Genomic DNA, 12210 nt, shown 5'->3' on the forward strand with positions numbered 1-12210 from the left:
AAATTTCACATTCGACCAATCAGCTGAGACATGCACAACTACTCTAGAAAATAAAACAGCTGTTTGTATCAACCATTCTAGCAACAATAAAGTTGAGCCAGAGTAGCGTAACTCCCCAGCTGGAGTTACGCTCTGTACTTTTTAAATTTTTTGTGAGGACCATAACATATTAAGTGACCTTACGCTGTTCTGGTTCTTTACATCCCTTTGGAATTAAGCTATTTCAAACACTCCTATTTCCTGCTAGGTTTTTTTTTAAGGAGTTACATTGTTATGGCTTTATAAAGCAGAAAAAAAAATATATACAGAATGCTCAAAAACCAGAATATCGAAAAAAATTTGGAGTTACGCTAGTGTGGTTCTGACGTACAGATTTAAGGACTGTTATGAAACCCATCCTAAGCTGTCTTTTGAAAAAATTTGGCTTCTCGGAATATATATACATATATATATTCTTTGATCGTAAGATACGCAAAACCAGCTTTGAAGCAAAAAATACTAAGCCGGAATAAATTAAAATAACCATAATTATACACTTTTTAGCATATTTTCTTAATCATAGGAACAAGGCAAAGTCAACATTAGCGTCGGAAATGTAATTAACTCGAAACAGAAAGTGCTCTTATAGGTGAAAACTTGGCGCGCATAGCCGCGGGGGTAACTGCTAGTATTTAATATTTTAATCGATAAATTTGTGATTAGTTCTATTTGTAATGGTTTATTTTTTTTATTATATCTATTTATTATATCGTTTTGCTTGGAGAGATAATACTATTTACAACCAATAATATATTCCTCTTGTTATATATTATAATATAGAACTTTGCGTCACACAATTGTAAATATTTATCTTAGTGTTTTTTCGATTTCATAAGATTTTTTTGTTTATTCGGTATATTGTAAAACTTTTGGTTTTATTGCATTATGCTGCTTTAATTTCATCAAATTTTGACTGTATGTGTTTTTGAAACTGACGGAATATTGATAAAACCACATATCTTACGAAGGACCAAAACTGCTTTTTCTAATAAAACACAAATATTACTGGAAATATGCACCAACTTTGGTCATTAACTACTTAGAATTTTCGAATTAGTAAATGATTATACGGTGTGATCAGTTTTCTAAAATTTCTGAAACGGCTCTTATACTTATTGGAGAGTAAAAATGAAAAAGATGAATAATGTTTGATAATCAGGATAAGTAACAAAAAAGTTCAGTTTACTTTGGGGGCTGGATGATTGGGGATTTGAGGTATAATCACTATTATATCGTCTCAAGTTGGCCTTACGTTGGTCGTACCGTGCTCTATACCTTGCCCAATATGAGCAGTGAATGTAATTCAAGTAGCTTTTTTAAATTATACAGTAAGATTTTAAATTGCTTGATAAGTTATTGCACGGTTTTAGTAATATGGTGTGTGTTACATCTTAATTTCAATAAATAGTTCATGGTTTAAATCATATCGCATAAACCGGCGAAAATGATGAGGATTCCTAATTCATACATGTTTTTAAAAACGTTTCTCGACTTGCTGCACACAAGTTCAAACTTGGCAGGACTTGTTTCTTCTAATAACATACGAGTATGTGAGAGTATTATGTTTGAAATAACTTAATCTCCTCACTCTCTGTGCATTAATAAATCCAGTCCTTATTTTCTGTGCAGATGTAATTATACCGGCAGCAGTGGTGGCCTCTGCCTTCCTGGTGGTGGTAGCCCTCACCCTCTACAAGATCTGCAGGAGAGGAAAGGATCCGGAGGCTGACTCTCTCAATCCCAGTATCGTTTGTCTACCCTTCCTATCAAGGATCTACTCCTCAGTTTCTGTAAGTGAATGTTTTCAAGTTTCTACCGTTTGAACTTTTGTTCTATTCATAGAGCTTAGCAATAGTGGACCATAAACGGGGCTCTGTTGGTGGTTTTCTATTTATAGTCCCCCACTGTTTTACCACTAATAAGACACAACCTAATACAATTTATTTGATATTTTAATCTATTCTATTCATTTGACAATATTTTATTGTTACTGTAATAGAAACACTGTAACAATCTGCCCTGGGCATACACTCAATGCTGGTTTTAAAGATAAAGATAACAAAACATTTTAATATAAAAATCTAACATTTCTCTACTATTATTTTAACTAAGAGAACGATTTAATGTGATTGTTCTGTTCAGTAATCTTAAATTCTTCAGAAACAATAATCACTAAAGGTTTTGTGGAGGGAGTGTTTTCCAGTGTGTAATAAATTTTGACTGATACCTCTTTCAGCAGACACTCTCCCAAAATTATATTATTTAATATTTTTATCTATTAATAAAGTTATGAGTCATTTGTTTAATTTGGGCTTAGAAGTTCTAAAATTGAGCTTAAATTAATATTATATTTAATTAGTTTGCGATGTTGAAGTCTTGTCAATGAAAAAATGGAATTTTTGCCTATGACAGTAACACGATATTGCAAATTATTTGTGGAATATTTATTGTTGTATTAATTGGGTATTAAATTTGCAATAAATTCCTCGTATTTTTTATCTACAATTTTGTTGTACATTACAAAATTGTAGTTTAAGGGAACAAAAATCACAATAGGTATTTTATAATTGAATTTTTATTTTAAATAGCCACTAACGTCTAACTTTTTCAACGGAAACATTAAACATATGTATTCCCAATATCAAATTCCCTCAAACGTTTGAAAAGGAAAAGTATTTGTTAGACAAAACGTTCAAAAGTTGTAACAGATTAGTGCCATGCTTGCAAAGCATATGCATTGTACTCAATACTATGTACCATGTTTAACACCTACTCAGGTAGTAATCACTATACAAAGTGAGTGATATTACATAATAATGTGTTTAAACTCACCTAAACTCGGAGATTACCTTAAGAATGAAACACGTAACACGTGCCACAAGCTGTGGAAATTACGCGCAAAGTTGAGCAACTCTCACCTTTTATTAGCTACGTGGTGTAATTATGATTTTACAAACTTCTTTTATGATATTACTTAGGATCGATAGGTACATCGGCCATTTTGTAATTATATATATAAATATATATATATATATATATATATATATATATTAAATTTGTATGAATGGCAATAGCCTTATTTAATTCTAATAAACATTAAATCGCAAAAAGTACTTGCTCCGCCGGGATTCGAACCCGGATCTCTCACTTGCCGGGGTGAATGTGCTACCATTACAACTACAGATCCCTCACTTTTTACGATTCAATTATTTTGTATTTGGCCGTATCTATCACATATGCGTTTAAATAATCTAACTAACATATGATCGGAAGACCAAATACTTTTATTTACATTAAATTTGTATAAATGGCAATAGCCTTATTTAATTTCCAATAATCATTGAATCGCAAAAAGTACTTGCTCCGCCGGGACTCGAACCCGGGTCTCTCTCTTGCCGGTGAATGTGTTACCATTACACCACAGAGCCCTCAATTTTTACGATTCAATTATTTTGTATTTGGCCGTATCTGTCACATATGCGTTTAAATAACCAAACTAACATATGATCGGAAGACCAAATACCTGTCAAATTACTTTTATTTACATTAAATTTGTATAAATGGCAATAGCCTTATTTAATTCTAATAAACATTGAATCGCAAAAAGTACTTGCTCCGCCGGGACTCGAACCCGGATCTCTCACTTGCCGGGTGAATGTGCTACCATTACACCACAGAGCCCTCACTTTTTACGATTCAATTATTTTGTATTTGGCCGTATCTGTCACATATGCGTTTAAAATAATCAAACTAACATATGATCGGAAGACCAAATACCTGTCAAATTACTTTTATTTGCATTAACATTTGTATAAATGGCAATAGCCTTAATTAACAAATTTATTATAATTTTAATATAACATTATTACGAGAATGTTTATATATATTATCATAACATTGCACTATAGCACATAACTAAATTAAATGGTTATTCGGAATTGACGTTGTGCTGAGTTATTTTTCATGCTACAGGAGTTTAACGATGTATATATACATATAATCTGTCGAGAATGTTTATATATATTATCATACATTGCACTATAGCACATAACTAAATTAAATGGTTATTCGGAATGACTTGTGCTGAGTTATTTTTCATACTACAGGAGTTTTAACGATGTATATATAGATATATCTGTCGAGAATGTTTATATATATTATCATACATTGCACTATAGCACATAACTAAATTAAATGCTTATTCGGAATGACGTTTGTGCTGAGTTATTATTTCATGCTACAGGAGTTTAACGATGTATATATAGATATATCTGTCGAGAATGTTTATATATATTATCATACATTGCACTATAGCACATAACTAAATTAAATGCTTATTCGGAATGACGTTGTGCTGAGTTATTTTTCATACTACAGGAGTTTAACGATGTATATATACATATATCTGTCGAGAATGTTTATATATATTATCATTACATTGCACTATAGCACATAACTAAAATTAAATGCTTTATTCGGAATGACGTTGTGCTGAGTTATTTTTCATACTACAGGAGTTTAACGATGTAATATATAGATATATCTGTCGAGAATGTTTATATATATTATCATACATTGCACTATAGCACATAACTAAATTAAATGGTTATTCGGGAATGACGTTGTGCTGAGTTATTTTTCATGCTACAGGAGTTTAACGATGTATATATACATATATCTGTCGAGAATGTTTATATATATTATCATACATTGCACTATAGCACATAACTAAATTAAATGCTTATTCGGAATGACGTTGTGCTGAGTTACTTTTCATACTACAGGAGTTTAACGATGTATATATACATATATCTGTCGAGAATGTTTATTATATGATTATCATACATTGCACTATAGCACATAACTAAATTAAATGCTTATTCGGAATGACGTTGTGCTGAGTTACTTTTTCATGCTACAGGAGTTTAACGATGTATATATACATATATCTGTCGAGAATGTTTATATATATTATCATACATTGCACTATAGCACATAACTAAATTAAATGCTTATTCGGAATGACGTTGTGCTGAGTTATTTTTCATGCTACAGGAGTTTAACGATGTATATATAGATATATCTGTCGAGAATTGTTTATATATATTAATCATACATTGCACTATAGCACATAACTAAATTAAATGCTTATTCGGAATGACGTTGTGCTGAGTTATTTTTCATGCTACAGGAGTTTAGCGATGTATATATAGATATATCTGTCGAGAATGTTTATATATATTATCATACATTGCACTATAGCACATAAACTAAATTAAATGCTTATTCGGAATGACGTTGTGCTGAGTTATTTTTCATACTACAGGAGTTTAACGATGTATATATACATATATCTGTCGAGAATGTTATATATATATTATCATACATTGCCACTATAGCACATAACTAAATTAAATGCTTATTCGGAATGACGTTGTGCTGAGTTATTTTTTCATTACTACAGGAGTTTAACGATGTATATATACATATATCTGTCGAGAATGTTTATATATATTATCATACATTTGCACTATAGCACATAACTAAATTAAATGCTTATTCGGAATGACGTTGTGCTGAGTTATTTTTCATACTACAGGAGTTTAACGATGTATATATAGATATATCTGTCGAGAATGTTTATATATATTATCATACATTGCACTATAGCACATAACTAAATTAAATGCTTATTCGGAATGACGTTGTGCTGAGTTATTTTTCATACTACAGGAGTTTAACGATGTATATATAGATATATCTTGTCGAGAAATGTTTATATATATTATCATACATTGCACTATAGCACATAACGAAATTAAATGCTTATTCGGAGAATGACGTTGTGCTTGAGTTATTTTTCATACTACAGGAGTTTAACGGATGTATATATACATATATCTGTCGAGAATGTTTATATATATATATTATCATACATTGCACTATAGCACATAACTAAATTAAATGGTTATTCGGAATGACGTTGTGCCTGAGTTATTTTTCATACTACAGGAGTTTAACGATGTATATATACATATATCTGTCGAGAATGTTTATATATATTATCATACATTGCACTATAGCACATAACTAAATTAAATGCTTATTCGGAATGACGTTGTGCTGAGTTATTTTTCATGCTACAGGAGTTTTAACGATGTATATATAACATATATCTGTCGAGAATGTTTATATATATATTATCATTACATTGCACTATAGCACATAACTAAATTAAATGCTTATTCCGAATGACGTTTGTGCTGAGTTATTTTTTCATACTACAGGAGTTTAAACGATGTATATATACATATATCTGTCGAGAATGTTTATATATATTATCATTACATTGCCACTATAGCACATAACTAAATTAAATTCTTATTCGGAATGACGTTGTGCTGAGTTATTTTTCATACTACAGGAGTTTAACGATGTATATATAGATATATCTGTCGAGAATGTTTATATATATTATCATACATTGCACTATAGCACATAACTAAATTAAAATGCTTATTCGGAATGACGTTGTGCTGAGTTATTTTTCATACTACAGGAGTTTAACGATGTATATATAGATATATCTGTCGAGAATGTTTATATATATTATCATACATTGCACTATAGCACATAACGAAATTAAATGCTTATTCGGAATGACGTTGTGCTGAGTTTATTTTTCATACTACAGGAAGTTTTAACGATGTATATATACATATATCTGTCGAGAAATGTTTATATATATATATTATCATACATTTGCACTATAGCACATAACTAAATTAAATGGTTATTCGGAATGACATTGTGCTGAGTTATTTTTCATACTACAGGAGTTTAACGATGTATATATACATATATCTGTCGAGAATGTTTATATATATATTATCATACATTGCACTATAGCACATAACTAAATTAAATGCTTATTCGGAATGGACGTTGTGCTGAGTTATTTTTCATGCTACAGGAGTTTAACGATGTATAATATACATATATCTGTCGAGAATGTTTATATATAATATCATACATTGCACTATAGCAAATAACTAAATTAAATGCTTATTCGAAATGACGTTGTGCTGAGTTATTTTTCATACTACAGGAGTTTAACGATGTATATATACATATATCTGTCGAGAATGTTATATATATATTATCATACATTGCACTATAGCACATAACTAAATTAAATGCTTATTCGGAATGACGTTGTGCTTGAGTTATTTTTCATACTACAGGAGTTTAACGATGTATATATACATATATCTGTCGAGAATGTTTATATATATATTATCATACATTGCACTATAGCACATAACTAAATTAAATGCTTATTCGGAATGACGTTTGTGCTGAGTTATTTTTCATGCTACAGGAGTTTTAACGATGTATATATACATATATCTGTCGAGAATGTTTATATATATTATCATACATTGCACTATAGCACATAACTAAATTAAATGCTTATTCGGAATGACGTTGTGCTGAGTTATTTTTCATGCTACAGGAGTTTAACGATGTATATATACATATATCTGTCGAGAATGTTTATATATATTATCATACATTGCACTATAGCACATAACTAAATTAAATGCTTATTCGGAATGACGTTGTGCTGAGTTTATTTTCATACTACAGGAGTTTAACGATGTATATATACATATATCTGTCGAGAATGTTTATATATATTATCATACATTGCACTATAGCACATAACTAAATTAAATGCTTATTCGGAATGACGTTGTGCTGAGTTATTTTTCATACTACAGGAGTTTAACGATGTATATATACATATATCTGTCGAGAATGTTTATATATATATTATCATACATTGCACTATAGCACATAACTAAATTAAATGCTTATTCGGAATGACGTTGTGCTGAGTTATTTTTCATTACTACAGGAGTTTTTAACGATGTATATATACATATATCTGTCGAGAATGTTTATATATATTATCATACATTGCACTATAGCACATAACTAAATTAAATGGTTATTCGGAATGACGTTGTGCTGAGTTACTTTTCATACTACAGGAGTTTTAACGATGTATATATAACATATATCTGTCGAGAATGTTTATATATATTATCATACATTGCACTACTATAGCACATAACTAAATTAAATGCTTATTCGGAATGACGTTGTGCTGAGTTATTTTTTCATACTACAGGAGTTTAACGATGTATATATACACATATCTGTCGAGAATGTTTATATATATATTATCATACATTGCACTATAGCACATAACTAAATTAAATGCTTATTCGGAATGACGTTTGTGCTGAGTTATTTTTTCATACTACAGGAGTTTAAACGATGTATATATACATATATCTGTCGAGAATGTTTATATTATATTATCATACATTGCACTATAGCACATAACTAAATTAAATGCTTATTCGGAATGACGTTGTGCTGAGTTATTTTTCATGCTACAGGAGTTTTAACGATGTATATATACATATATCTGTCGAGAATGTTTATATATATTATCATACATTGCACTATAGCACATAACTAAATTAAATGCTTATTCGGAATGACGTTGTGCTGAGTTATTTTTCATACTACAGGAGTTTAACGAATGTATATATACATATATACTGTCGAGAATGTTTATATATATTTATCATACAATTGCACTATAGCACATAACTAAAATTAAATGCTATATTCGGAATGACGTTGTGCTGAGTTATTTTTCAATACTACAGGAGTTTAACGATGTATATATACATATATCTGGTCGAGAATGTTTATATATAATTATCATACATTGCACTATAGCACATAACTAAATTTAAATGCTTTTCGGAATGACGTTGTGACTGAGTTATTTTTCATACTACAGGAGTTTAACCGATGTATATATACATATATCTGTCGAGAATGTTTATATATATTATCATACATTGCACTATAGCACATAACTAAATTAAATGCTTATTCGGAATGACGTTTGTGCTGAGTTATTTTTCATACTACAGGAGTTTAACGATGTATATATACATATATCTGTCGAGAATGTTTATATATATTATCATAAGACATTGCACTATAGCACATAACTAATTAAATGGTTATTCGAGAAAATGAACGTTGTGCTGAGTTATTTTTCATACTACAGGAGTTTAACGATTGTATATACATATATCTGTCGAGAATGTTTATATATAATTATCATACATTGACAACTTTGCACTATAGCACATAACTAAATTAAAATGCTTATTCGGAATGACGTTGTGCTGAGTTATTTTTCATGCTACAGGAGTTTAACGATGTATATATACCAAATATATCTGTCGAGAATGTTTTATATATATTATCATACATTGCACTATAGCACATAACTAAATTAAATGCTTATTCGGAATGACGTTGTGCTGAGTTATTTTTCATACTACAGGAGTTTTAACGATTTTTATATATATATATCTGTCGAGAATGTTTATATATATTATCATACATTGCACTATAGCTCATAACTAAATTTAAAATGCTTTATTCGAAAATGACGTTGTGCTGAGTTATTTTTCATACTACAGGAGTTTAACGATGTAAGTATATACATATATCTGTCGAGAATGTTTATATATATTATCATACATTGCACTATAGCACATAACTAAATTAAATGCTTATTCGGGGAATGACGTTGTGCTGAGTTATTTTTCATACTACAGGAGTTTAACGATGTATATATACATATATCTGTCGAGAATGTTTATATTTATTATCATACATTGCACTATAGCTCACATAACTAAAATTAAATGCTTATTCAGGAATGACGGTTGTGCTGAACAAGATGTTCAAACATTTATTTGTACAATACTTTTGTACCTTTATTTAGTTGTATTTTAAAATACATAATACATCTTTTCGCAAAACCTTGTTTACTCGTTTACTGGTTAAATATAAGTTACATCCGATGTTCTTGGAACTAAATTTCTGGCGGATTAATAAACTAATTGGCACGCATATAATTTTTTTCTCTCGTAAAATTTCTAGCTGCCGTTCTTCTCGCTGCCGAGCAACACCTCGCGCGCCTTGTCCGCGAATTCGAGTCTCTGAGTTTGATTCTTGACTATGAGTACAACATCGAGTGCCTTCCCAGCATTCATTCCATAGAATTTCTAGTCTACTATTCTTCACTTTTTTCCGACTACATCTGCATTGTCTAGCCAAGTGAACCTCTATGAGTGGATATGATAACGTAATAAAACATATTAACTCACTCACTTATTGACGCACTTATTGACAAAACTACTGTACTGGGTTTTCACGTATTTATAAAAAATCTCACACATACATCGAATGTCTTGTTGAAACATGACGTCAAATTGATGTTAAAAATACAATATAACGTTAAGAATGTAATGCCATGATAATTTTTTAAATGTAAATGTATTCATTTTTGGGTCAGTTTATATTTTTTTGGAGGGTAACACCAAACTTGTCCTAATAAGGTCTTATTTACTCTATACACGGCGAATCTGATCAAAAAACCATTTTCACAATTTATTAAGATTTAGAATGCTAAATATTTTTCGTTAGTAATCTTAAAGTCACCGATGTTTTATTTTAGAAAAAAGGGTAATTTGTTATAAGCATGTGGACTGAATGATTTCATACCCACTTAGAGATTTGAGTAGGAAAACGCAAAACTAAACAAAAATGTAAGTTTCTGCTTGCTTTACCAATAAAACAAGCACATAACCAAAACAAAAAAGTATGAATTTACAAGAAGCTCTTAAATCACGTTCTTGACTGTGAATTATATTTCGTTCCACTATTCATTGGTGATTTTTTGTCACTTCCAATTGCGTAAATCCCGGCAATGTTTGCAACCTGTTGCAATGTTGAGGTACTTCACATTCTACGTACTACACGGAGTGAAGTCTATGACTCGACGTGCAACAGGCTTACCTACCTACCTGTAAGATTTAAACAACGTACCTCCGTACTTTCTGCTTAACTTGCGTTAATCATTGGCACAAAACTTTCCTATTTTAAATTCAACGCTTGTTATTTAGCCAAAAATGGCGCCAAAGGAGCACAACCCTTGGATAAAAACCCATTTTCAGCACGGTTTTGACGCTAGCAGCTTTAAATTACGAGTAAAATATACTACATCTGTAATTAAAAAGATCCCAAGAATACTTGAAATTTGCATTATTAATCTAAAGGGTCAAGTAGGAGCTTTAATGGTATTTTTCAATAATATGTGACAAGAGGAGGTAAAAGCTCTTACACATTGAATTGAAGGAAAAGGTTTATTACCTCTTGGAAATTTAGTAATGGTAGACCCAATAAGAAATCGCGAGATTGAAGAACTTTTTCATCAACATTTTTTTAACTTTTTTAGAGAACAAAGTTTTAGAAAACTTAAAAATAGTGATTTATTAGTTGATTCAAAGGCAAAGTCAGATTTTAGCCAAATATAATTAGACTGGTAACCTATGTCCTGCAAATTTTGCACGGATCCGTGGCTTCAATCTAAACACAACATTCATAAATGGAACATACCATAATGAACATGATTGAAAACAAGGAGTAAGAACTCATATTGATAAACATGTTCGACATCACTGCTGTGGGAAGCTCTTACATTGAAATCCCAGATAGTCCATTACATAACTCGAAATACTGGTTTTATAGGGAAAACTTGATATGAAATAGATTCTTTATTTCATTTTAGCATAAGATTACTACATTTATGTAAAATTAACGGCTAAAAGTGATAATAAATGAGTGGCGTAATATAATTGCCTCATTTACATATATGCGTTTATTGCTTTTACTTTCGACCATTCCTCAACCAATGCAACTTTATACAATTTACAATAAATTAGAATAAAAGTTCAATGAAAACTATGGCTCCGAAATTTTTAATTAAATTTTACTATGGCTGGGAAACTGTATAGCTGGAAACTTTACCTTATCATGTGGCAAGAAATTAGTGCGTTCATTAATTGCCTTCATATGAGTCATTAAAATATTTCATATCCACTAACTATTTAATTATAAAAACAATAAACAAAATCATGTTTTATTTTTCAGGCGACTGGGTGGTGTAAGTAACCAACATAACTAAAATAGAACTGATAGTTTTTTAAGACTTTATATTCGTGT

At 30.2% G+C, this 12210-nt stretch overlaps 1 protein-coding gene across 1 annotated transcript in view; it reads left to right on the forward strand.

The window, feature by feature from the left end:
• The first annotated feature begins 1324 nt into the window (after positions 1-1324).
• The window catches only part of LOC124371468 (alkali-sensitive linkage protein 1-like), a 50816-nt gene continuing 39930 nt past the window's right edge, over positions 1325-12210 (forward strand). Inside the window, exons 1-2 of the mRNA XM_046829801.1 lie at positions 1325-1337; positions 1669-1829. Coding sequence (XP_046685757.1) covers positions 1325-1337; positions 1669-1829 — 174 coding nt within the window. The remainder of the gene's footprint in view (positions 1338-1668; positions 1830-12210) is intronic.

This window comes from Homalodisca vitripennis, unplaced genomic scaffold (genome assembly GCF_021130785.1).
Source record: "Homalodisca vitripennis isolate AUS2020 unplaced genomic scaffold, UT_GWSS_2.1 ScUCBcl_1479;HRSCAF=5158, whole genome shotgun sequence".
Classification (NCBI taxonomy): Eukaryota; Metazoa; Arthropoda; class Insecta; order Hemiptera; family Cicadellidae; genus Homalodisca; species Homalodisca vitripennis.